Source organism: Bos indicus, chromosome 16, assembly GCF_029378745.1.
Source record: "Bos indicus isolate NIAB-ARS_2022 breed Sahiwal x Tharparkar chromosome 16, NIAB-ARS_B.indTharparkar_mat_pri_1.0, whole genome shotgun sequence".
NCBI classification, from domain to species: Eukaryota; Metazoa; Chordata; class Mammalia; order Artiodactyla; family Bovidae; genus Bos; species Bos indicus.
In genome coordinates, this window is record NC_091775.1 from 51,249,512 (window position 1) to 51,276,737 (window position 27,226).

Below are 27,226 nucleotides of genomic sequence, written 5' to 3' on the forward strand. Positions count from 1 at the left end.
AGCGCATTCGCGTCCTCTGGCTCCGGGCCCAGATAGTTCAGCTCCAGAACTTGGTAACGCCCAGGGACTGACTAGAGGCCACGCCCCCTCACAACCAACAAGCCAGTAGAGAAGAACTATGTGGTTGCTAAGGGAAACCTCTAGCGGCAAGATGGCGTTCGCCAGTGAGGGACGCGCGACCTCCTGCCTGCCGCACCGGGAGCTTCCAGGAAGGCCACCGCGGGACGGTAACGGCCGACTACCCTACCGGGCCTCCGTCGGGAAGGGAGGGAGGCGGACAGGTCCGGGCACTCGCTGAGCATTCCCCCACCTTCACTGCGAACCCAGCTCGCACCCCTGGGAGCTTTGTCGTCCCCAACTCAGGTGTCTGGGTGCCCACGATATGGGCGGGGTACCGGGCCCCGAGTAGCAGAACCGGCTGGGGCCTGGAGACCCAGTTGGGAGGAACTGAGTCGACCCTCGGTGACCCAGGGTGGCGGGGCGGGCGCCTCTGCACGGGTTGGGCGCTCAGCATGTCTGCTGTATAAACGGATTAACAGGGAGAGTTGTGACCCAAACAGCTTTTGGGGAGCAGTGGGGGTGAGGCTCACTAAGAGGTGAAACGACAGACACCTAGAGAAGCCCCGGGATGGCCCCCACCTTGTGCGTGCTTGTCGTCAGCCAAGTCATCTGTACCTGGTGCTCAGCTGGGTGTCCTTTCAACCTTCAGGTTATGGGGTCTACGTTTATCCGAATTCTTTCTTTCGATACGAAGGAGAATGGAGAGGAGGCAAGAAACACGGTAAGGACAGGCTATGGCCTCTTGCTGTAGCCATTCCACTGACAGCACACATCCCAGAGGAGCTGGGGCCACGTGCCTGCCTGCCATACCGGGCCCTCACTCGTGCCCATGAGGGGCCATCTCCTGCAGAATGGGGGACCCAGACAGCCGCCTTGGTGCTGATGAAAACTGTCTTTATTTTTTCCTTGAAGATGAAGAGCCTGACCATTTTTGTAAAAAAAGAATCTAAATAGCAAGGAGAGCAAGTAGCAAGTGAGAGTCCCCTGGCGTCCCCCCCAGAGGCAGACCTGGACTTTCCAAAGTTTACTGTCACAGTTGTATGCCTGTTTGGGGTTCTGTCTGCTCGAAGCCTCTGCAGATTTTTCTGCCAGAGGATTGATCTTTCAGTATTTTCTCATGAACTATTTGTGTATCAGTTGGCTGCCAGTGTATTTTGAACCTTTTGACTTTTATGGGAGTGTTTTTGCCACGTGGGTGTTTCTCCCTTTTGTGCTGAAATCTGTGAGTCTCTTCCTGACCTGGACAAAGTGGTTCCTTCTTTTCAAAATTTATTTTTCAGTGTTGCCTCATGCTTTTCTCTCTCTCGCCCTTTCTCTCTCTCTCTCTCCCCCCCCACCCCCCGCACCTCCCTCTGCACCTGCGCTGACAGAGGCAAGATGGCCGTTACGTGCCCTCTGAGGAGATCTAGGGGCAGGGTCCCTGAGGTTTTGATGGCCCAGACAGAACCAAATACAAAGACCTTGCGACCTGCTCTTCTCCCTGCCGCACACAGGCCCCAGCAGTCACTCCCAGCCACAGCCTGACATCACGATGTCTTTCACCAGGTCGGGGGAAGCTGCTGTTTAAAGATGGGAGTTACTACGAAGGTGACTTTGTGGATGGAGAGATCACGGGAGAGGGCTGTCGGCACTGGGCACTGACAGGTCAGCTTGCCAGCGTTTCTTCCTGAACCCACCCTGCTGTGAGCTGCCCCCTCCTTTCTGGATGCAGAAGGCACTTGTGTCTAAACCTGAGGACCCCTGGCTCCCCAAAGGTGTCTCGTAGCGGCCTCATGCCAGCTTGGGGCGGGATGGCCCCTGTGCTGCCTGCAGGACCTCAGACCCTCACAGGCAAGCGTGAAGTGGATTTTTGGTGGAGAGAAGTCTCACCCCACAGACTCTGGCCTGGAGGGGCCTCTGCTCCAGGCATACAGATGCCCCCGAGAGGGTCCCTAAGAGAGCGGGAGAGGATCGTAGGTGATGGGACCATACCCACTCTGTCTCATCTCCCTCGTCCACCAGCATGAGCTGTGAGATAAACATATACCCTGCTCTGTAACCACTGCTGCCTGGGAGTCAGGTGAGAACTAGGTAATCATTACCCTGAGGATGTCAGGAAGCGGTTCTAACCCTAGACACGGCTTCCTGCCTCCCATCCAGGGAACACCTACACTGGACAGTTTGTTCTGGGAGAGCCCCAGGGACACGGCATCATGAAGTACCAAGCCGGCGGACATTACGAAGGGGAGCTCTTCCGTGGCCTGAGAGAAGGTCGGGTGTCCGCAGCAAGGTGCAGGGTATGGGCTGTGGGGCAGGCACTGCAGAGACTTGTCCATAACCCTCCTGGGATTCTGACTCAGGGCCTGACGGCCCAGGCACCAGCATGCTCCTCTGTCCACTGAGGTTCAGAGTAAGGGGTTTACAGCAAGCCACCCAGACTTGGTGACTCAGGTCCCCGTTCTGTCCTTGCGCTCAATCCTGGGCTGGGCTGGCCTCGTGGGGGTCGCAGCCCTTGAGCAGGGCTGTGGGGCTCCTGGAGTGAGAGGCTGATGGCCCCCCCGATCCTCCACTCAGTTGCCATCTCCATACCCTGCCAGGCCAAGCCAGTCAAGAGGCTACGTGTTGGGGAGGCCGGACAGCCTGAGTCAGTAGGCCACATGGAGGGGAACAGCACCAGTCAGAAGGCCACCATGGGGAGGATCAGTGCTGGTCAGGAGGCCACGTTGGTGGGGGGCCAGTGCGAGTGAGGCCCCCGGGGAGTGAGGGGAGTGGCTATGCCCACAACAGCCCACCCCCTGCAAAAGTCCCCGCCCCTCCAAGGCCTCCCCGTGGAGTCTGGATGCACTCCCCTCCCTGAGTGTCCAGATCTTGGAGACACCACGTCTACACTGGCGATTTCTCTGGTCTCTGGGTCCTTTGAATAGATGGTGGAGGCCCAGGATGGCCACATGTCCTCATCCTCAGCATGAACTCACTCCTGTGAGCTGGCCTTGACTACACCGCAGCACCACCCGAGTGGGACATCAGCATTTCAGTCTCTATTCTGGGGGATCGTGGCCCTTGAATGGCACCCCCACCCTCACTTGGGACCTTGAGAACTGAACCCAAAGCTTCTCCCACTGCGTGTGGCTGCCCAGCTGTCCCAGATCAGATCTTGGGGCCGAGGGACCCCATGCAGCTCGGTCCCCAGGGGTGCCAACGCTAGCTTTCCTCCAGACAATCCCCTCCCCTAAGGGAGGCACAAGGTGACCTCTGCTCTGGGCTCCTTCTTCAGGACACGGGTGTCTGGTGGACGCAGACGGACAAGTGTACTGGGGGTCGTTTCACGACAACAAGCGGCACGGCCAAGGGCAGATGGTCTTCCGGTGAGTCCACTGGCCAGCGGGCCATCCCTCCTCGAGCGCCTAGCCCTGAAAGGAGGGTCTGTGTGCCTTGATGGGATTCTATAATTTCTCTCTTAGTTATTGAACTTGGTTCTATGTGTGTTTAATAGAAAAAATATCAATCTCCACCTCCATTCTCCATCCCATGAATAAAATATCTGGTAGGAAGGTGGAGGTTGGGGGAGCGTAGAGTGGGGCTGAGAGCACGCCCCCCCCAGGTTTCTCCTTCAGGCCTGTGGCTGGGCATCTTCCAAATTCTGGGCAGTTTTCATGCAAAATCCTGCCCTGGGGTTTGCAGGGTCCCTTCCTCCTTGCGCTTCCTTCCCCGTCATCTTCCCCAGTCTTCACACCTGGGACCCAGCAAGCAGGGCCGCCTGTCACTGCACCCTGCCAGGCACCCAGGCTGCCTGCCCCTCCACCAGGTCCTGGCAAGGCCGCGGCTCACGCCATCTGTTCTGGGCCTATTTTTGCCTCAGTCCCGGGGACATGCGCTGGGGCCCAGCCGGGGAGCCGGTATGCGTCAGTGCAGCCACCTGGCCTTCCCGGCCTGAGAGCAGCCTCTGCGCTTGCCCCCAGGAATGGCGACAAGTACAATGGCAACTGGGTCCGGGACCAGCGCCAGGGCCATGGGATGCTGCGGCTCGCGGATGGCTCCACCTATGAGGTACTGGGGGCCAACCAGCCAGTGTCCTCTGCCCTGGGCACCCCCAGGTGCAGCAGGGTGTTGTCCTTCTGACCCCGTGGGGTAGGGACGGCCCCTGTTCCCGTTTCGCTGATGAGAAGGCTGAGGTTCAGGGAACTTAAGGTCCAGCCACTCACACCTCTTCATCCATCTGGTTCCTGATCTACCCTGTGACCAACACTGTCACCTGTGGGCACGGCTGGTGACGCCTTTTTGAGGGAACATGCTTGGGGGTCCCAGTGAGCCAACGACCTGGGGAAGCAAGCAAGGCCCTCCCCCTTCTCACAAACAGGGCTCTGTGCCCCCCGCCCCCGCATCATGGCAGCTGCTGCTCTCAGCTGCCATGATGTGGGGGCGGCTCTCAATGGGGTTTAGGTGCCATGAGGCCAAGAGGGGCGGGCACATGGGAAGACCTTCTTGGTCCCCAGAATCCATCATCCTTGTGCTTCCTGGACACCAGCCCATGTGTCTGGCCGGGAGCCAGGATGTTGGTACCCAGGATGTGTGTCCTGTCTAGTGGTTGGCTGGCAGGGACAGCCCAGCAGCCCACCCGGTGGATGAGGAGCCCCACTGGCTCTGTAGAGATGCCCAGGGTCAGAGAGTGTCATGTGAGCCCAGCCTGAAGGATGGGAGAGGCTGCGTGTGCAGACAGCATGCAAGGGCACTGGGGGCAGAGCAGGGCGAGACTTGGCTACCGGGCAGGAGGAAGTCTTCATGGCCTGAGTGGGGTGGGGGCAACAAGGCAGGAGGTCGGGGCAGTCTCACATGTAGGCCCTGGAGCCACAAGGGGTTGGAGTTTTATTCTAAGCATCATGGAAAGTGCTGGAAGAAGTTGATGGCCTGATTCCTGTGTTTGAAAGGTCCCTCTGTTTCTCACTCATGAAAAGAGGTGATGGTGACCAGTGTGGCGTGTGGGACTAAACTTGGAGTGGTTTGGAGGTAAAGACATCGGCCTGTTTGACAAGAGCAGAAGTGAGGATGTCCCCACATTGATGGCCCGGACATTGGATGGATGGCAGTGATGCCTGAATCTGAACCAGGAGACAGGAGCCACACCAGCAATTGTGAAAATGTTTACGAGTGAAAGGGAAGAAGATACTGCAAGGGGTGGAAGCAAGAATATGGAAAAGGCAAATGGGAAACTGGCCCAGGAGGTGCCCCCAAAGGTGGTGTTTTGGGACTGGCTTGGCTGCGTCCTTGAGCCCAACCACCGGGCTGAGCACCTGGGAGACGTGAGTGACTCGTGGCTGCAGCTTCAGGAGTGACCAAGCTGCCATCGTGCTTGGCTGTGACAGGACGGCTGTGAATGCATGACAGTGGCCATGAGGCCCCCAGTGTCCTGGACACTCGCAGGGAAATGATGTGAGCTCAGGTCTGCATTCAGCTCCACTGCACCCTCAAGAGGCCCTCCTGTCTCATAGTCTTGGGGCTCAAATAGAATTTGATCATGTGGGTTGCAGGATTAGGCTGTCAGTTGAATTCACATCTTTGCCAATTTTCTCATGTGCAAGTTAGAGCAAAGTTTGGAAAGGAAGTCCCAGGAGACAAGGGAAAGCCCAGCCCCTCTGGAGATGCAGGCAGGCTGCAGCCACAGTCCACTGGGCTGGGGAGCTGCCCAGGGCACCAGGCGGGTGTGCAGGAAACCTGGGACGCAGAGGAGCTCACCGAGCACAAACCCCTGAGCCTGAGGGGTCAGGAGAGGGCACGCTGGAGCCCAGGGGAACCCCCTTCCCCCATCGTCCCTGCAGTGCCTGCCTAGGATGGTACCAGCCGGTGATGGGATACGTTTCAGGGTCTGGCTCCCAAAGCACAGAGCTGGGCGAGAAGGGTGGATTTGGGGCTGAGAGGTGGTAAACTGGTAACTGACTGGGGCCCTTCCTGAGATGGAGTGGCCTGGAAGGGATCATGGAGTCCTGCCCTGGCCACAAAGCTCCCCACAGCATGCTCCCTGACGTGCTGGTAAAATAACGCTGTGCTCAGGTACCACCACCTCCCAGGCCCTGGTCCAGTGGCTGGCTGCTCCCGGGATGTTGTGTCCACACAGCTGCCGGCCGGTGCCTGGGCTGCTGCGTTTGACAGTCTGCACTGGAGCCTGTTTGCAGAGGCCACTGTGACCCAGCCACAGCTTTGTCTCGTCTCCCCAGGGGGATGTCTGTCCATTCTCATGGAGCCCTTTGGGGCTCCCCCTGGGCAGCCACAGCCTGAATTCTGTAGAGCTGCTCTTGAAGAAATACAGGGGACCCAGAAGAACCCCCATGGCGTCCATACCTCTTGGGCTGGCAACCAAGGGATCACAGCGCCCTGCACTGTCCTCAGGGCCTCGCTGACTCTCACCACCCGACTCAGAGACGAGGAGGCCTCCCAACCAGGGGGTGGCAGAGACCCCACCTTCTTCCAGAGAGCCCCATAAAACTTCGCCCCCACCTCCACCCCACATGCCCTGCCCCCAGAGGCTGTGCGGGTGCCTCCAGGGCTATCCTGGGTTCCCCCTCTCTGCCTCCCTTGCAGGTCTCAGCTCAGCTGCCCACCCCACTGGCGTCCACCAGGGGGCAGCCCAGCCCTGCCGGCCGCTGTCCCATCGAGGGCTGCTCCAGTGCAGCGCTGCGCTCTGGGCTGAATGTCAGATGGAAAAGGTAGAGCACCAGGGGGTGGCAGCCCCATCCCCACCCCTCCACCCCTGGGCACTTTACAGGTGAACAAGAGTCCTTCTCCAGGATTTGAACTGTCCACCTGTGTTCCCATTGCTTAGCAGTGCCCAGCCTCAGGGCCTCGTGCTCTGATGACCTGCCTTCCACCCGGGCCCTGAGCGCCTGAATGGTCAGAAGTGCCACCTGCCCTCCCACCCCCCACCATGGTCACAGTCCCCACCAGGGGCAGACACCCAAGCCCTCAGGCCACCTTTGCCAAACGGCTTCCTGACACCGTGGACACAGGCCAGGCCTGCTCACTCAGGGTTGTGGGGTCAGGGCTGGTGGGAGGACAGGGCCGCATGGACGTGGGCTCCGGGTCTCAGTGCCCACCTCTGAACTGTAGGGCTGCCTGCTGGTCTGACCTCTGGGCATGGGGGTCACCCGGCAGAGGCAGACCCACCACAGGGAGCTGGCGCATCTCCCGTGAGGATGCAGCTGTCCCCAGGCTCTCACTAGGCAAACAGCTAGCTTTCTATTTTGTAATTTTATTGTAAATACATTTAACATAAAATTTATCATTTTAATTCAGTGCACAGCTCAGTGGCATTGGGCCCATTAACGTTGTTGGGCAGCCACCCCCACCATCATCTCTAGGACTTTCTCCTCTTCCCAAACCGAAGCTCCACCCCCACCCTCCTGCTTTGTGTCTGTGTGACTCTGACTCCTCCAAGGACCTCAGAACAGGGATCACATAGGATTTGTCCCCGGGTTTGTCTCACTCAGCATCGTGTCCTAAGGTCCATCCACGTTGGAGCAGGCGTTAGCACTTCCTCCCTGTTTGAGACTGGGTCCTGCTCCATCGCACAGATGACCCTTCCACACTGTATCTGGCCGCTCGTCCATTGATGGACACGCAGCCTGTCCCCACCTTGGCATCTTCTGTGAGTGACGCTGCTGTGAGCCTGTCCTGCTCCAGACTCCCCTGAGAACAGTGTGCCTGCGGGGTCACATGGTGATTCTGTTTGTAACTTTTTGAGACTCCACACCATTTTCCATCCCCACCAGCAGCACCAGTGTTCCCATTCCCCCACGTGCTCTCAACACCTGTGTTTTCCGTTTTCTAAACAACCTGGGTGCCGGCAGTCAGCCCTACCAATAAGGTGATCGGGAGGTGAGCCTCGTCCACTGTAGCCATGGCCTCTGCTTGGCTGTCTGGCCTCTGCCGAACCCTCCTGGGGGACTCCCTGCGCTCACCTCTCTGGGGTACATCCTGAGGCCGGCCCCAGGTACAGCCGTTCCCCACTTGAAGCACATGCTCATTATCTAGGGATGTATGAGATGCCTCGTGTGGTGGGTGGGGGTTCCTCCACCTTTTGACTTCCACCCTCAGAGTCTTTGCCCCAAATTGAGGCCCGGGCCTCCCCAGACTGCACCCTCCCCAGCACCCCGTTGCTCCAGAAAGCCATTCTGGGCTCCCCTCACCATAGACCCCGCAGTGTACTGCTCTTTATCTCTCCTGCAGTGATTTGATTTCCCAGAAGGCAAACGGTTTGTCTTCTGTGGGTGTTTTTGTGTCAGAGCCACAACCCCCCACCACCCCGAGTTCCCTGCCCCTGCCTCTCTTCCAGCAGCCCAGTCCATTCAGTGGGAAAACGTCCAGTGTGGAGAGCAGGAAGGCCCAGGAGAAGGGCAGCCAGAGCCCTGGTGTCACTGCACAAGGACCACCGCTGCCTTGTCCGCAGGGCCTCCTGAAGCCGAGCTTCTCAGGGAAGCTTTAAAAAAATTAGCTCTAGAAAAATCTTATCCCTGAAGATCGATGCAGTAAATCTGTTATAAAGTAAGAACAATGAATCCCAAACCCAAACTGACTCCACTGCCTTGTGGTGGGGCCAGGCACGCAGTCAGGCTGGGTGGCCATAGTTTGCAGAAGCCAGGTCATCTGGTCCAACCTGGGGCCTGAGGGTGTGTCTGGCATGTGCCAGACTGTCTGTGCTGCTCCCCCGCCGAGGGAGATGGGGACACGCATGCCCAGCAGCGGCAAGCTCGTCACTCCTCCTGAGGATGTGGCGTGGGCTGTTGACCCCCAGGAGCACCAGGCAGCCCCTGGGAGAGTGGCGTCCTTGGGGCTGCCTCCGTGGAGTGCAGGGAACGATCGTTGGCCACGGAGGTGAGCGCATGCCCGGCAGGGGGGATGTAGGCTTGCTGTCCGCTGAGGCTCGGCCTTGGGTGCACGTGGATCGTTCCTACCTGTGCAACAGTAGCACATGGTTCCGCCAGCCTCCGTCCATCCCCGGGGCACCTCCGTGCGCGTTGGCTGCGTTTCTCGTGTTGGCTTTCCTGGGGGAGGCCTGCTGGTCGGTGCACCTGCTCACTGCAACAGAGCAGGTGGTGGCCTTGTGCGCGTCCTCACCTGCTTCTCACCTGTGCATCCGCAGGAATGCCAGGGTCCTGAGTGCGCAGCCAGAGGTCAGTCTAGGAATGGAGGCCCTGACCCCAGGAGCACCATGAGAGGTATCGGCCAGTTGTAGCATCGCCAGCGGAGGGGCCTGGGCTGCCAGAGTGGAACCCGCACCACCCTGCATGCCGGGTGAGGAGGGTAGACACAGACGGACCCGCAGAGGCAGCTTGTTTATGCAGCAGCAGAACTTGTCATACTTTGAAACCCGAGTAAACGAGTAAACCGAGTAAACGTTTGGCCAGGATCATGGTGGCCAAAGGTGATGCCTTAGGAAAGTGAGGGGTCTTGTGTCTGCTGAGACTGACAGTGGTGGCAGGGCCACCAGCACTGGCCTGTGTGGTCACTGTGGCCCCAGCACATCACCTCAAAATCTGGAGACCCTGGCCCCTGCAGTCGCAAGCTCAGGCAGGTGACTTGGGCCATGCCCCTGCCTGATCTGGGAGCCAAGGCCTCAGGAAAGCCCCCACCTGCTCCAGGAGTGAGTTTGGTGACAGTGGGGGCCGCCCCCTCCAGACTGCAGATGCCACTGAGGCAGGTGTTGCAGAGCTGGGCCCTGGCCCTGCTGGTGTGTCATCAAGACCCCAGTGTCCTGGGGAGACCTGAAGGTGAAGAAGAGACCAAGGAGGAGCCAGGAGGGTGGCCTTCTGACCAGGGCAGAGATTCAGAGTGTGCCTGGGAGTGCCGACAACGCAAGAGGGGACAACACAGCCACAAAAGCAATTCTAGGAAAACCACCAGCACTTTCCCCGGGAAGGAAAAATAGCGTCAGTTAACGAGAAAATGGAAGGCTTTCTTATCTCTCCTTGCTTGAACTATGGTGTTGGAGAAGACTCTTGACAGTCTTGGACTGCAAGGAGATCAAACCAGTCCATCCTAAAGGAAATCAGTCCTGAATGTTCATTGTAAGGACTGATGCTTAAGCTGAAACTCCCAATACTTTGGCCACCTGATGTGAAGAACTGACTTATTTGAAAAGACCTTGATGCTGGGAAAGATTGAAGGCAGGAGGAGAAGGGAACTCAACTCCTCAAGTAAAAGGCCAGGGAAGAAGTTATGAACACGTACATCCCCATCCTGCAGCTGCGAGGCCCTGGGCCCCCCAGCAACCGTCTGCCACCGGCATGGCTCACTTACCCCTGGCGACCATCTCCTGTGTCCCCTGCCCCTCCTGTGTCCTAACGGGGGCCCCATGCCCTTCTGGCTCTGTGTGTGTTATGGAAGAACTGTGTGTGGCCGTCATCCTCACTTCCTCCCTGCCCCTCGCTAGCACGCACAGGTCCTCACCTAGACCGGGGGCAGTGGGGGCTGGCCTCCTCTGTAAGACGGGTTAACCCATGTTTGTTCCTGCTTGGGAGCATGTCGGCTGACTGAGAAAGGGCAGAATTTTCAAAGGCGTGATTTATAACTGATTAGATTCCACACTGTTGCATTAGTTACATCGCTGGGGTCTATCTGTCCCGAGTGAGTTCTTTGTCGAAGCCTAAGCTGGTGGGAAAGGAGAGGGGCCCAGATTCCAGGAGCATGATTAAATGGCTGGTCAAGGGTCGGGAAGGACCCTGGTGGCAATTAGACAGCGAGCACTGGACAGAGACCTCCCAGGGAGTTGATCCTGCTGACACCCGGTGGGGGGCTCCTGGTCTGATGGGCAGGTTCACAGCCCATCCGCTTGGCAGTCTGTGTGCCCCCGGCCGCCCTCCAAGGTGCTGCGTGCTGGATTTGATTGCATCTGCTTCTGGCTGAGCCCAAGGTTCTGCCTTCATACTTTTGAAAACCCACATCTCATCTCAGACCCCGCCCCCCTCCCCGACATAGTTGAGTGGCCCTGGGTCCATAGCACTGTCAGAGTGTCGGCATGTGCGCATTCCTGCCCTGGTTGTCTCAGGAGGCCTCTAGGGAAGTGTGATCCCTGCCACCAGGAAGCTTGTGTCCTGACCAAACAGACAGGCCATGGCCACGATGCGGAGGGAAAGGAGGGGCCAACGGGCACAGAACTTGGCCTCCCATGGAAGTAAGGTTTGGGATCACGTGATGGAGACCCTCGGAGGGGAGGCCCAGGCGGTCACGTGGGGGAAGGGCCATGCACACCGAGCTCCCTTCCTCCAGCTTTCCGTGACTGGACTCCCAGCCTCCCACCTGCCCCTGGACATCCTCTGCATGTGGCCCAGCTCCAGAGGCCTGGCGTCCAGCCCAGCGGGGCAGGGGAAGGGGAGGTGACCCCAGCACCACTGCGTGGGATGAGGATGAGGCCCACAGCCACCCGGGCAGACAGCACTCACCCCGGCGCAAAGTGAGCGCAGCCCCTGCCACGGAAACGTGGAGGCGAAGGGCAGTGCGGCCTCACAGGAGGGCTTTGTCTGTGAAGGCGGCCACCCTTCCCGGGGCCATAGGCCAGACTGCATCCCGTTAGACCATCTGCTGATGCCCAAGCCTGGGGCCTGAGCCAGGGTGGCTTCTGTTCCCCAGCGCGGAGCCGCAGAAGAAGGCGTGGACGTCAAAGCAGAAGGGCTGAGGGGGTGGGGCGAGGACAACTAGTTCACTTTGGCTCGTGAGAGGTCTGCGTCTCACCAGCCGGGGTCCTGCTTCCTAAGTGTGAGCTGGTGACTTGTCAGGTCTGGGGACGGTGTCCTGAGCAAGGGAAGCAGAGCGTCCCAGTGACTTCTTCGCCCACAAGCGTCACCGCCAACCCTAGCCAACAGACTGCTGGGGCTCGAGCAGGGGAAAGGTCTGGTGCCCACATTAACCTGCCCCACATACCTGGGGGGCCACCCTGCAATCCCAAGGCTATCCCCACCCCAACTCAGGGGACAGCAGCCCAGCTCAGGCACACACATGCCAGCACATGGCATGACGCAATGATGCACGCAGATGCACGACACAGAAGCCTGCGTGCATGCACATGTGTGCACAGGAGTCCTTCCTAGGAGCAGGCATCAAGCCCAGCAGATGCTGCTCAGAGGCCATGCCATTTCCAGGGATGGTCAGCGGGCAACTCTGGGGCTCCCCACCTCTAGCCTGGATGACAGCAGGGGCCCCCATGCTAGCTGTGGTCCCCACCTGCTATGATACCTAAGGCATCGCCCCCACTTTAGCCTGGTCAGCTGCCTGCAGATATGAGCTGCATCTTAAGGGACGCGATACAATGACTGTCAGGTCATCGAGCCGGCCCTGAGCTTTCTGGGAATGTGGCCCCCCAGTCACTATCTGGCTGGCTTTGCCATCTGGGTGTGGGGGCTGAAGGGATGAGCTGCTCCTCAGCTCCAGGAGAGCCAGGCCTCTGCCCACCTTCCACCCAGCTGGCTGCCCGGCTCCTGAAGCTGACCTGCTGGGCGCCACAGTTGCCCGACATCCCACCTGGAGGGCAAGCCATGGCCATGCCCTTCCCGTCAACTCACAATGAGATTGCAGTGGCCGCGTGCTTGGAACAGCCTTGGAACCTCCTCCCCCAAGTCAGGGGGCATCTGAGCTCTTTAGGGCTGCAGCCTTCAGGGGCCGTTCCCACCTACTGGTCCCTCCCTAGGGCCAAGAGTGCCTGCTGCAGGGCCCAGCTGCTGGGTGGCCTTGGGGCCTCAGAGGGCAGACCACGAAAGCGGGAGCCCAGTCAGCTTCTGCACCAAACATGCCTTGGGCTGATTCTTCTTCTAACAGGAGCAATTCATAGTCAGTAAAACACCATTAAGATCTCAACTTTCCATGAAAATAATCTTCCTGCTATTTTCCATCCTACTTCCACTCTGTCGTGTGTATTGGTTACAAAGCAGGCTTGTTACAGGGGCAGCAGGGCCGCGGTGTGCATGAGCCGGCATTGCCCAGGTGGGCTGTGCGGGTTCACGCTGAGCTTTTAATTGGCCCTTTCATCATCAAGGAATGAGCCAGAGCGCTCGGCTCCACCACCCCACAGGCCTCCCGTGATCCTCTGCACAATTGCAGCGTCTTTGTACTAAAAGCGTTTTGTGCTGTAAAGTATTTGGAGCCGTATTTTGTTTGCATTTTGCATTCAGGCCATTGTCCCTAAACTCCCAATTCACAGGGGAGTAGTGCACTGTGTGGAGCAAATTGGGTCCCCCTCAGCTTGTTTCCCCAGGGGCCCCTGAAACCTGGAGGGCAAAGTGTCCTCAGGGCCCAGCCCGCCTGAGCCCACGGTTCTCTCTGCAGGGACAGTGGCACAGTGGCGTGTTCAGTGGACAGGGCAGCATGGCCCACTGCTCCGGGGTCATCTACCGAGGGATATGGATCAACGGTCACCCCATGGGTAGGTACCCTGGCTTTGCTGCTGGCCTCACGGGGTCCTCCCAAGGGTCACATCTGGGTCAGGCCATGTCCTCTCCTGGTTGGCGCTGGGCAGCTTCATGGGAGGAATGGACCGGCGGGCTGGGATGAAGAGGGATCTACAATCCCCTTTTGAGAAATCCATGCTCTGTGTGGTCTTACCGGGTTTAAGACATGCAGAGGCCCCTGGACTCTGGAGCCACGTGGTCCTGCAAGCAGGCCTCCCAGTCACAGGGTCTGCCAGTCTTGGACTCTCCCAGCCTCAGGGCTCTGGGTGCCTGGCCCCCTGCCTGGTCTCCGTCCTGCCCCTACCCTGAGCTCTCTGCACTGCACGTGACCTCAGGTGGCCTGTGGCCTTCCAGGTCCTCTGCTGGGGCCTTCCCCCACCCTGAATTGCCCCTTGGGCATGTGTGGGGACCTTCTGTTAGCCTCCAGGACAAGGGCACCACAGGACCTTGGTACCAGATCCATGGGTGCAGCTGCTGACTCAGAGCTGCAAGTAGGCCCCTGGCCAGGCCAGCTTCCAGGCAGGTGGTCGCAGCCTCATCCAGCACATGTCAGATCATGGACTCAGACACAATGAAAGCAGGGCCCAGGTCAGAACGGTGGGCAGGAGGCCGTGTGCACTGGACACCGCTGAGTGGTCACTTGCACTCAGCGGTCACCTCTGCCCTGCCCTCCCCCAGCACCATCAGGTGGGTTCAGAGCTGACCCTCAGGATAGGGTTCATGGCATCCATGAAAACCCCAGCCCTGATGGCCATGCCATCCACACCCCCCTCATCCGGGTGCCCCAGGGATGGGGCTGAGCACCTGCTTAGGGCATGTGGGGTGCCGATGCAGACCCGGAGTCCCCAACCCAGCCCCCATACACACATCTGTGTGCTCTGTTCTCTGCAGCACAAGCCACGAGGATCGCAATTTTGGGTCCAGAGGTGATGGACACAGCTCAAGGGTCTTCCCTCGTGTTGACCGTTCAGCTGCAGCAGGACAACGGGGAAGTGGCCACAAGTAAGTATCTCCAGGAAGACAGCGAGCTCTTCAGAAAGACGAGCAACTGTCAGCTCGGGAGACAAGATGCCACAGTTGTCTCCTAGCATCGGGACTCTGCCCAGGTGCCCCCCGTTTTTGAGTTCTTGCTGCTGGGGCTCTGGCAAAAAGGGTGGCAGGGTGCGAGCCTCCAGCTGGTGGGAGGCAGCCAGCCATATGGGGCCTGCGTGTGCATGTGAGCACGAGGGCTCTTTGTGTGCCTCCATGTGAACACGTGGGCTCTGTGCATGCCTGTGTGTGTATGAGTGCATGTGCTCCATGCATGCCTCCGTGTGTGTGTGTGTGAGCATGTGGGCTGTGTGTGCCTCCGTGTATGTGTGTGAGCATGTGGGCTGTGTGCCTCCACGTGTGTGTATGTGAGCATGTGGACTCTGTGTGCTCTGTATGTGAGCACATGTGCATGTGTGTGTGAGCATATGCACGTGTGTATGCCTGTGTGTGTGCACGTGGGCAGCCCTCCCTGGTGCTCACTCAGAGTCAGCGGACAGGGAGGTTGCAAGAGGGCAGGGCCAGCCGTTCAGCCTGCCAAGAGGAGGGCTTCTCTTGCTCCTCCTGGGGTAACCAAGGTGGACAGACGCCCATCCATCCAGGCTGCATTTAGATGCTCGGTCTGCCCTCCAGCCAAGCAAAGGGACCACCAGGCTTCTCACCCCATGAGCAGAGCAGACCCCAGGGGGCAGAGGGACAGGGCAGGACTACCAGGGATAATCACTACTGGTTCACCTCGGGTCTGCGGCTCTGTGAGGAAGCATGGTGTGTAGCATAAATCAAGTATATTTAGTCACAATTGGTTTATTTTAACAACTTCATCACAGTGTCACATACCGTAAAACTCATCTATATTCGGTGAGCCAACGATTTGTAGTAAACTTGCAGAGTTGGGCAAGCATCACCACACCCATTCTGCTTTGGAGCATTTCCTTCTGCCCAGAGAGACCCTTGGCTCCCACCCCATGCCTACCCTCCACCCTGGGCACCACCAATGTCCGTTCCCAGAAGCTGCTCGTGGATGGGATCCAGCCTGTGGCCGTGCTCTGCCCCTCAGCCCACCCACGCAGCCCTGCTCGCCCCTCCGTGGGCCGCACACTTGTGGGCCTGCGTCCCCAGGGGCCGGTCCCGTCCTGGGTGCTTGGCTGCAGGGGACATCTGTGCGCAGGGCCTGGTGTAAACATGGCTCACTTCTCTCAGGCACACATTCATAAGTGGGCTTGCTGGGTCATGTGGCAGGTTGGCATTTGCATTTCTAAGGAAACACCCAAATGGTTTTCTGAAGTGGCAGTACCATTTTACAGTCCCGTCAGCAACATATGAGGTTCTGATTTCTCCCCATCCTCGCCAGGGAGTGGCCATCCTCAGGGTGTCCAGTGGCACCTCCTCACGGTTTTGATCTGTGTTAACCCAAAACTAATGATGTTGAACAGCTCTTCATGTGTGTATTGGCCATTTGTACATCTTCACAGAAAAGTGTTTATTCATGTATCTCACCCAGTTTTTTAAAAAATTAAGTGGTTCGTCTTTTTACTTGTATACAAGTTCTGTATGTGTTCTGGATATGAGTCCTTTCTCATGCGTATCTTTGCAGATATTTTCTTTCAGTGTGACCTGTTTGTTGTTGTTGTTGTTGAGTTGCTCAGCCTTGTCCCACTCTTTGTGATCCCATGGACTGCAGCACACCGGGCTCCCCCATCCTCCACTATCTCCCAGAGTTTGCTCAAATTCATGTCCATTGAGTCGGTGATGCCATCCAACCATCTCATCCTCTGCTGCCCTCTTCTTCTTTGGTTAATGTTGTCTTTTAATGTTCAAAGTTTTAAAAGTTCTTTTTTTTTTTTTTGCCATACAGCCTGTGGGATCTTACTTAGTTCCCTGACCAGGGGTCAAATCTGTACCCCCTACAGTGGAAGCGCAGAGTCCTAACCACTGTACTGCCAGAGAAGTCCTCAAAGTTGGAAATTCTGATGAAGCCCAGTTTGTCAGTTTCTTCTTTTATCGACTACGGTCTTAGTCATGCATCTGAGGATTCTTAACCCAAGTTTACAGAGATTTTCCTCCTCTTTTCTTTTACAACTTTGGCTCAAGTTAATTTTCATGGATCAGATAAAGGTCTGAATTCATCTTTTCTCACGTGGATTCCAGCTGTCCCAGTGCCATGTATTGAAAAGACTGTTCTTTCCCCACAGAATTGCCTGGGCACCTTGGTCAGAGGTGACTTGACTGTAAGTGTAAAGGTTTACACGTGGATGGATGTCAGTTCCACTCCATCGATCAATATGTCTGTCCTTATACCATAGCCTTCCAGTAAGCTTTCAAAGCTTACTGGGCTTCCCCAGAGGCTAAGTGGTTAAAAAAAAATCTGCCTGCCAATGCAGGAGACACAAGATCGATCCCTGGGTCAGGAAGATCCCTTGGAGAAGGGAATGGCTACCCACTCCAGTATTCTTGCCTGGGAAATCCCATGGACAGAAGAGCCCGGTGAGCCACAGTCCATAAGGTCGCAGAGTCAGACACACCTGAGCATCTGAGCGAGCACACAGCACGTGCTTTGAAACTGGAGATTCCTCCAGCCTTTACTTCTGTTTCAGAATTGTTTTGGATATTCTGGGACCTTCGTATTTCTGTATGACTATTCTGGGATCAACTTGTCAATTTTTGCCCCCAAAAAGGGAAAAAAACAAGCCTGCCTTCTTTGGGATTCTGTCAGGGATGGGTTGAAAAAGCTGGGAGAAGCTGACTCTTCTGATTGGCCTTGAAATATCTCTTCATCTATTTATCTTCAGGTTCATCAATGTTAGTATTTTTCAGTGTGCAAGTCTCACTCTTTTGTTAAACTTACTAATAAATGATTAATAATTTGCATAGGAACCTGGATTGTTTGGTCCATGAATCAAGGTAAATTGGAGTGGTAAATCAAGTGGTCAACACCTTAGGAATCCATGAACTAAAATGTATGGGAATTTAATTCAGATGAGCGTTATATCTACTACTGTGAGCAAGAATCCCTTGGAAGAAATGGAGTAGCACTCACAGTCAAAAGTCTGAAATGCAGTACTTGGGTACAGCCCCCAAAACAACAGAATCATCTTGGTTCATTCCCAAGGCAAACCATTCAACATTATAGTAATCCAAGTCTATGCTCCAGCCACTAATGCTGAAGAAGCTGAAGTTGAACGGTTCTGTGATGACCTACAAGACCTTCTAGAACTAACACCAAGAAAAAGATGTCCTTTTCATCATAGGGGACTGGAATGCAAAAGTAGGAAGTCAAGAGATACCTGGAGTAACAGGCAAGTTTGGCCTTGGAGTACAAAATGAATCAGGGCAAAGGCTAACAGAGTTTTGTCAAGAAAACACACTGGTCATAGCAAACACTCTTTTCTACCAACATAAGAGACAGCTCTACACATGGATATCACCAGATGGTAAATACCAAAATCGGATTGATTATGTTCTTTGCAGCTGAAGATGGAGAAGCTCTGTAGTCAGCAAAAAACAAGTTTGAGCAAACCCAGGAGATGGTGAAGGGGAAGCCTAGCGTGCTACAGTCCATGCGGTTTCAGAGTCAGATACTACTTAGCAACTGAACAACAACAAAATTTATCATTATTCAATTATAGTTATTGATACATTTGTTATTTCCTTTTATGTTATTACAAATGGAATTTTTATCTTCGCTTCAGAAATTGCAAGACTACAGCTGATTTATGTATGTTTTATAACCTTGCTGGGCTTGTTTGTTCTAACTAACTTTCTGAGGATTTCTTAGGATTTTCTGTACAAAGGATCATGTCATCTACAAATAAATACAATTTGCTTTTCTTCCTTTTCGTTCCCACCAGCAGTGGCTGAGGGCTTCCGTCGCTCCACCTCCTCACCAGCACCAGTTACTCTGTTTTTCTGGTTGTAGTTGTCCTGGTGTCTCACTGTGGTTTTGACTTGCATTTCCCTAACAAGTAATGATGTGTGCAGCATCTTTTTATGCACTTGCTGGCCATCTGTAGATCTTCTCTGGAGAAAAATCTATACAGATCCTTTGCCCGTTAAAACTCTGGGCAACTTGTCTTTTTATTCTGAGTAATCTAGAATTCTTTATATATTCTGGATATGAGCGCCATATCAGATATCTGATTTGCAGATATTTTTTCCTGTTTTATGGGTTGTCATGCAGTTTCTTGACTGTTTCCTTTGAACACAAAAGTTTAAATTTTGATGAAGTTCAGTTTATTTTTATTTCTCTTGTTGTTTGTACTTTTGGTGTCGTATCTAAGAAGACTGCCTAACTGAGTCATGAAGTTTTATTCCTCTGTTTTCTTCTAAGGATTTTATATTTTAAGCTCTTACATTTAGCCTAATGTCTATTTGGAGTTAACCTTGGTATGTGGTGTGAGGCAGGGGTCCAGCTTCATCCTCTTTTGCAAGTGGATGTCCAGTTGTCCCAGCTTCGTTTGTTAAAAAACTATTCTTTCCTCTCTTCCCCCCTTGAATTACCTGGGCATTCAGTTTGCTACATTTTGTTTCAAATATTTGCATGTCTGTTCATAAGGAAATTGGTCTTGATTTTTTTTTTCGTTGTGTTGTCTTTGTCCGGTTTTGGTATCAGGATATTGCCAACCTCATAAAGTAAGTTGGGGAAATTCCCTCTTCTTTAATTTCCTGGAAGAGTTTGTGTCGAATTAGTATTGTTTCTTAAATGTTTGTAGAATTCAATACGAAGCCCACCTGGGCCTGGAGATTTCTCTGTGGGAAGATTTTTAACTACTAATCCCATTTCCCTTGCATATAAGCCTATTTAGGTTATCTGTTTGTTCTTGAGTGAGCTTTGGTGTTTTGTGTCTTCCAAGTTGTCCGATTTCTTGAATGTTCATGACATTCCCTTGCTCCCTGCTTAATGAACTGATATCACCTCTCTTGTTCCTAATATGGATTACGGATGTCTTCTTTTTTTTTTCCTGAATAGTATAGTGAGACATTATCTGTTTCATTGATAAACAGCCTACTTTTGGTTTCATTCGTTTCTCTATTGTCTGCTTTTTATTTCATTAATTCCTCTTTCTATCTTATTACTTCCTTGCTTCTGCTTAGTTTGGGTTGAATTTTATTTTCTTTTTTCACTTGTTAAGGTGGAATTGTTTCCAAGGTTCTTTCATACTTTTCTTTTCTAATATAGAAGTTTGTTGCTATAAATTTACCCCTTAGTACTACTTTAACTGAATCCTGCAAATTTTGATGTGGTATGCTTTCATTTTCATTCAATTTGAAATACGTTCTGATTTCCCTTTTGATTCCTTTTAGACCCAAGAGTTATTTAGAAGTGTGTTGTTTCACTTCCAAATATTTGAAGATTTTCCAGAGATCTTTCTGTTACTGATTCTAACTTAATTCTATGTGGTTAGAGTCATACCTTGTATCTTAAATTCACTTAAATTTTTGAGACTTGTATTACGGCTCAAAATATGGTCTGTTTTGGGAAATGTTTGGAGTGCACTTTGAGAAGAGTGTGGATTCTCTTCTTGAGTGGAATTGGATAGGATATTCTATAAATGTCAATCAAGTAAATTGTGTTGATATTTTTGTTGAGTTTGCTATATCCTTACTGATTTTATGTTTATTTGTTCCATCAGTTATTGACAGTGGTATGTTGAAATCTCTGATTATGCTTGTGTTTCTATTTATTTCTGCTTTCGTTTCTATCAATTTTAGCTTCATGTATTTTGAAACTCTGTTATTAGGGGCATAAACATTTAGTATTTTTATGTCAATTAATTGACCATATCATTGTGAAATTATCTCCTTTATGCATGCTGATAATCTATGCTCTGACACCTACTTTTGTTGATATTAATGCAGTCACTCAGTGTTCTTTTAACTGGTATCAGCATCGTCATCCATGCTTTTACCTTGAACCTATTCACGTCCTTATAGTTTAAATATATTATTTTGTAGGCAGCATATACCTAGGTCCTGCTTTTTTATCCATCTCTCTTTTAACTAAATGGTTTACACCATTCACATTTAATATAATTTTTAATACAGTAGGTTCAAACTTACCATTTTACAATTTCTTCCTTATTTTCCCTGGCTGGTTTTTTTCCCTTATATTCTATTCCTTTCTTTTTTGGATTAATTGAGTTTTTTTTTTTAATTCTATTTTATCTCCTCTTCTGGATTATTGATTATAACTCTTTTCTGTGTCATTTTAGGGGATACTTTAAGGTTTACTTAAAGATGTAAATATACATCTTTAAATTATCAGTCTAACTCCAAGTGCTATCATACTCCATCATCGACAGTATAAGAGCTTTACAGTTTATACTTCCTGTCTACAATACAATCTTTATGCTCTTGTTTCAGTACGTTTTACATTCATGTGTCTAATCAGCTTTATAACCTGTAGGTCATTTTTGTTTCAACAGTTGTTTATCTTTGGGGAGTAGCTGACAGACAGAAAAGGAAGTGCCATCTGCCTCCAGATGCCATTTCTGGCCCCCACTGCTTCCTGTAGACACAGGTTTCCATTGCTGCCATTTCCCTTCTGCCCAAAGGACTTAACTTTTAACGTTTCTTGTCATGTACATCTGCTAGTGATAAGTTCTCCTGGCTCTCCTGCATCTTGGTTTTGTTCTCACATCAAGGATCCCGGCTCATCTTCCACTGCGCGTGGGGTTGCCTGTCTGCACTGGTTTCCCCGAGAAGCCTGCCTTCACGTCTCTAGCAAACGTCCTTTTCCTCTGGGCCGTGGGCAGCTTGGCTGAGGGTGGAGTGGAGCTGAGGGTCCAGGAATGCAAGGGTAGGGCAAGGTGAGCGTGGTTGCGGCCCCATCCGATGCCCTGCTCCTCACAAAGGCCCAGGGAGACAGGGGTCCGGGTCCTGCCGCTCCGCCCTAATGGCCCTCAGCAACTTCTCTCTCCTTCTGGAAGGTGAGGATGGCCGGGAGTTGGAGATCTCCGCGGGCGTCCGGTACGTGCAGCTCCCAGCCTACTCGGAGGTCAGCTTTTTCAGAGTAGACGACGGCTTGGGGCAGACGCCCATCCAGACCCCCTTGTGAGTAAAGGTGGCCTTGGGCAGCACCTGGGCAGGCATGGCAGGAGCGGTCCCTCCTTTACTCTGCGGGGGGTTGGCTGGGACTGTCCCTGCCCACGCCTCACACCAAGACATGTGGGGTCACCACACGCTGATCTGGCGAAGGCGAAGGCGAAGCCGAGGCCCCTTCTGACGGTGGTAGTGGAGCAAGGAAGGGGTCCTGGGCCAAGGGCAGCGAGGCAGGGAGGCCGAGTGAGACACCGCCCCTTCCCTGCTTCCTCCCTGCCCCCTGGCCTCTGAGGAGCCACGCGGCCCTTTCTTCTCCCTGGACTCCGTGTCTTTGCAGCTGCGTGACACTGTCCTTCCCTCCACAGTGGATTCCAGTGCATCTCCTACCCTCTGTCCAGCCCCGCGTCCGAGGGCCCAGAGCCCAGGGCTGCCCTGGAAAGTGCCAGCACCGACTCACTGCTCCCTGACGGGGACCCTGGTGGCCCGCCTGGTGAGTGGGGCTAACTGGGGGGTCTGCAGTGGGCAACATGAGCTCAGGGAGGCATGGCTGATAGCAGTGTCCCCCAAACCTGAGCAGAAGGAAGTGAAGTTGACCCCTGAGAACAGTGGACATGGGAGACCTGGGATGTCCCAGGAGGACACACTCAGGCCCAGGCCAGATGGTTCCAAGGACAGTCACTGTGGCCGGGGGTTTGAAGGCGGGCTGGGGGTGGCCGACCTGTGTCCAGGCTGCTGGACATGCTCACGGTGCAGATCCAGAGCCCCGGGCGGGCAGGGGTGGAGGTGAGTGGTCCGGGCTGCGGCACCACTGTCCTGCGCACTCCACAAGCGTGTCCCTTGTGGCCGTGAACGCAGAGTGAGGCCGTCTGTTTTTCATCTCTGTAGTTAGAGCTGAGGATTGAATCCTCTCACAAACCTGGGGCTCTTAGTCGGCAGGGGGTGTGTTTTAGTTAAGGGAGGGCAGTGTCCCAGCCGTGGGGGTCCCACCTGGTACCCCATGTTCTCGACCCTTCTGGGAGGACCTCTGGGTAATTGGAGCTGGGGTCCCCACCGGGCAGGTGCATACTCTTCAATTTAGGGCCTCACATTCTCCTTCGCCCTGGTGATGCCCCAGGTGGGTAGGGGCACAGACTTGCCACGTCCAGGGCCCAAGTCAGATGGAGCAGTGTCCAGACCAAGGCCTGGGTCCCTCCCTCCCAGGGTGGGCAGGGCTGGCTGGTTCAGGGGACCCTTGGTGACCTGGCCCAGGACCCTGTCTCTGCATCCCCTTCTGTTTACGGAAGCAAATTTAGCTGCGTTGTTGTTATCATTGTCGTCATCGGAGAATGTGCTGGTGTTTCTACATAAAGGCCCTCTGCCGGCCCAAGTGTGAGCCCCGCATCAGTGACCATGTGCAGGCCCCTGGACTGGACCTAGCATGTGGGTGTCAAGCCATAGAAAACAGCCTGTGGGGAAGCCGAGGGGTCCGCACCCTCTCAGCTCCAGCCCCTTCAGCGCTCGCGGCTGAGTCACAGGCCCTGGGTGCTCAGCAGGAGTGAATCCATCCCTTTCCGCCTGAACCTCCCTAGGGCTCAGCTCCTCTTCTACAAAATGAGGTGCTCTCAGCATCCGCCTGCAGGACGATGGACTGAGCCCCCTGTACCCTCTGCCCCGCCACCAGGTCTGGCTCTGGACAGTGCCCTGAGGAGGGAACAGGGCCCCCATCTAGAGGGCAAGGAGGACACACCTCCTGTTCCTGCCCTTCTTAGGACTCAGTCTGCCCTTCACAGGAGTGGGTTCACGTAGGACCCTTCCAGGTGAAAGTCCCACCCGCCAAGATGACACTCACCCCCTCCCCATACCCCAGCCCCTCGGGCCTGTTGCTAGAGAGCCTGGGTCAGCCCAGGGTGGTGAACACTCTGCATCTGTCTGTCCTGTGGTGCACACTCCAGCTCTTCGGCAAGGAGGTGAGCAGTTATCCTCCAGTGAGAGAAACCCTAAGATAATAACAGAACATCCATCCTGAATGTTCACTGGAAGGACTGATGCTGAAGCTGGAGCTCCAGCTCCAACACGTTGGCCACCTGATGCGAAGAGCTGACTCATTAGAAAAGACCCTGATGCTGGGAAAGATTGAAGACAGAAGGAGAAGGGAACGACAGAGGATGAGGAGGTTGGATGGCATCACTTACTCAATGGATATGAGTTTGAGCAAGCTCTGGGAGTTGGTGAAGGACAGGGAAGCCTGGTGTGCTGTAGTCCATGGAGTCACAAAGAGTCAGACACAACTGAGCGACTGAACAACAACAACAACAATGATGGTTAAAACTTGTGAGTCATGTACACGGTCAGCAGGAAGGAGGGCCCAGGGTTGCAGGGGGTCTGGGGGGCACACAGTCGGACCTAGGACCCTGGTGGGTGGAGCAAAGCCCTGAAATGGCCAGAGGAGTGACCAAGCCTTTCCTAGTTCTGATAAAACCTCCTTTTATGACTATACAGGGATGTGTGTATATATGCTCAGTCTTTCAGTTGTGTCCAAACACATGGACTGTATAGCCTGCCAGGCTCCTCCATCCACAGGATTTCCTAGGCAAGAATACTGGAGTGGGCAGCCATTCCCTCCTCCAGGGGATCTTCCTCACTCAGGGATCAAACCCGCATCTCCTGGGTCTCCCATATTGCAGGTGGATTCTTTACCATTGCACCACCTGGGAAGCCCAACGATATGAAGATAGATATCTTTAACTTTTAAGTTTTCTTTATCCCTCCCTCGTCCTGAAGGAAAGCCGAGAGCGCAGTGTTCTGGGGCAGCTCGGCCATAAGAGCAGCACAAACCCGGAGTCCTTTGCACGTGGGGTGAATGTCTGTATCTCAGAACCAGGATACTAAGCCCTGTCCCCCTCACACTCACCCCAGCACAGCCATGACCCTTTCTTGCTTGGTTCTTAGACCCAGACCTTCACTAGGGACCCAAGCCCTTTCTCCAGCCTGTTGAGGGCCCCAGGGGTCTTGGATGGCTGTCTCTGCCTGTGTGCTCCCCTGGGTGAGGTCTGAGATGGGCAGGACACGGCACAGAGGGTGGCCCTGCTGAGTCTGAGGCCAGGGGCATTGCCGTGGGCCCAGCCCGGAGGATGTCTCTTCAGGTTGCCGGCCGCAGCCAGGATCCCTGCACAAACAGGTCTCAATAACAGCCCAGTGGGTTTCAGATCAAAGATAACCCAGCACAAGTCCTGGAAGAAACTTGAGCCAATAGAACCTCTGAGGTGACTATTCCTACTGAAGCGACTTACAGGGACCCCCCCTCCAACCAGAAAAGTCCAGTGAAACATCCAGCTTCCCCCCGGAGTTGTGAGCACTACCGATTGCCTGTTGTGACCAGCACAGCCAGATACGGGGCGGCGCTCACCCAAGCCTAGTCACCCAGCCCCTTGTGCTCACTGGGCAGCCCCACTGTGGTCACCCGTCTCTCAGTGACCGAGGACTCCTGCCTCTGTTTCCTATTCTGCTACTCTGTGCACCACTTCATGGCCCTTGAGGGTTGCACAAGTGCCAGCCATCACTGCCATATTCCAGCTAGCAGGAAGAGGGAGGCATAAGGAGTCGGAAGCCCTTCCCTTCTAAAAAGCTTCCTGGGGTTATCATTCCCATCACCGCTTATACCTCACTGGCCAGAACTTGGTCACAGGACCCCACTAGGCCATGCAGAGACAAGAAACAGTTTGTCAGCTTGGACCAGGTTCTGCTACCAGAGAAGAAGCAGAGGCTGGATATTTCTCATCATCTGCCAAGTGTTTTGAAGCCCAAATCAGAAGCCCCATCATCTCACTGCACCGCCAGACCCTGGAGGGCACAGAGCTGGACGGGACACAGGCTGTGGGCAAGGACCTGGGCCTCCTGCCACCTCTGTGCAGGTACCCCCACCTCCCCCCACATCTCCTTGTAGAAAGCAGGCCCATTTGTGACCCCTGCCTGCCCCCAACCTCACCCTCCAGCCCCATGACAGGACTGTAGACTGTGGTTAACGGGTTTGATAAAATGGGCCGGTGGTGAAGATGCTGATTCTGTTAGACCAGCAGGTACCGAGGGAGATGGTATGGTTGTGCCATGGGGATGTCACAGCCTTGGGAGCTGATGAGGGCCCCCCAGGCCTACTCATTGGGGCAGGCCAGCCAGGGCTGAATGCTGGGGGTCAGGAGCCACCAACCCTGGGCCCTGCCCTGAGCTGAGACCCCTTGGGCGTGTCCAGCAGACCCTGGCAGGGGTACCTGTGACCCTGCTTCTAGAGGAAGCGCTGTGTTCAGCGAGCGGATGGGGAGAGCTGCTGTGTCCTCCTGCCCACCCCCTTCCCACCCTGGAGCACAAGGTCAGGTTCAAACCCTGGAGTGGTTAAGGGTCTCCCAGAGGTCGACTGCCCTGGGAAGGGAGGGAGGAAAGACAGCCCTGAGCAGAAGCCTTGAAGCTGAGGCTGACCATAAGTTAGAACAGAACCTGGATCGTCTTACATTTAAAAGCAGCTTTCCTGTTTCAACTTGTTCTGACAGCCCAGATGTGCATGAGCACAGACCCCAGCCAGCCGGAGCAGCTACAGGGGCTCAGCACCCCTGCGCCCCAACCCTGCACCCCAGACTTCTCTGGGCAGAAGAAAATATAGCCTCCTGATCAGTGGTTCAGAACTGTGGGTGCCCAGGGCCAATGCCTGTTTACAAAGGAGGGGCCACTGGGAAGCACCCCCACTCAGGATCTCACCCCCTACGCCAGCCTCCCGTGGGCCCCCTGCCCTGGGGGCTCAGCCCTCACCTGCCCCAGCCCCAGCCCCAGCGGGGCCAGGCTCTCGCAGATGGTGGGTCAGCACTCTACTCCCGCATCCCGCAGGCAATTAAGAAAACGAACCTCTGAGAACTTGGTTTCCAATTATACAAATAAGTGAAACGAGGAGAGAAAATGCTTTCCCTTTCCAAAGGCCTAATGTCAGTAGTACGTAATTCAAAACTCTGTGTTTTATTATTTTGTTGACATGAAATATTTCAGTTCTTTGATTGTTTTTAACTTTTGAATAGACAAGTTGCTTTTTGTTGAGAATAAAAAACGATGTCATAGACGTGGACTATTGCCAGATATTCTAAACCCTAATTTGGTTAAATTATAGCACCCAGATTTTTGTAACAAAGCACATTGATTTTATATTCAAAAATTTTTTTTATATTTAGTCTCTTAACCTTTTGTAATTCCCACCCACAGCTTTAAATGGTGCAGCTCTTTTGTGTTAATTGTTGTCAGTGGGGTGTCTGCCTCACCCCCCAGTAATTTAAGTCCATTGAATCCTAATGCAGGTGCTGCTAATTGCTAGAGGGACATTGTGAGGCTAGCAGAGCCCGGGTGGCTCAGACAATCCCCTGTAAATTGGATTTGGGAACCTAAAAAAACGCCAAAGCAGGGAGGGAGAACCTCAGATTGCTGTTTTGTTGTCGTTGTTGTTTTTTAATGCACAAAACCCTACCAGGAAATGTTTCCAGTTGATCTGAGTGGCCCTCATTTTCACTGTTAAACATGGTTTTGAGTGTCCATCAGAGGAGATCTGTGAGATGATTTTAAAAATCAAGGTGCCCTTTGCTGCTAATCCAGTCTTGCCAATAAAAGTGACGGAATGCATAGCAGAGATCTGGAGATTTCATTGCCTCTTGGGGTGATAACGCATTTTAATATTAATTGTCTAT

At 54.1% G+C, this 27,226-nt stretch overlaps 1 protein-coding gene across 4 annotated transcripts in view; it reads left to right on the forward strand.

Moving 5' to 3' along the window:
• Positions 1-65: 65 nt before the first annotated feature.
• Positions 66-27,226, forward strand: part of MORN1 (MORN repeat containing 1) — a 49,108-nt gene continuing 21,947 nt past the window's right edge. The window contains exons 1-11 of one of the 4 annotated variants that reach the window (XM_070768357.1): positions 72-281; positions 710-781; positions 1,606-1,704; positions 2,200-2,310; positions 3,314-3,404; positions 3,999-4,086; positions 13,345-13,441; positions 14,358-14,468; positions 21,422-21,545; positions 21,899-22,023; positions 23,465-27,163. In XM_070768357.1, coding sequence (XP_070624458.1) covers positions 119-281; positions 710-781; positions 1,606-1,704; positions 2,200-2,310; positions 3,314-3,404; positions 3,999-4,086; positions 13,345-13,441; positions 14,358-14,468; positions 21,422-21,545; positions 21,899-22,023; positions 23,465-23,538 — 1,155 coding nt within the window. In that variant the 5' untranslated portion in view covers positions 72-118 and the 3' untranslated portion in view covers positions 23,539-27,163. Of the gene's footprint in view, positions 282-709; positions 782-1,605; positions 1,705-2,199; positions 2,311-3,313; positions 3,405-3,998; positions 4,087-13,344; positions 13,442-14,357; positions 14,469-21,421; positions 21,546-21,898; positions 22,024-23,464; positions 27,164-27,226 lie in introns of those variants that run through there. The other 3 variants (XM_019976867.2, XM_019976865.2, XM_019976866.2) reach the window with 3 other exon arrangements.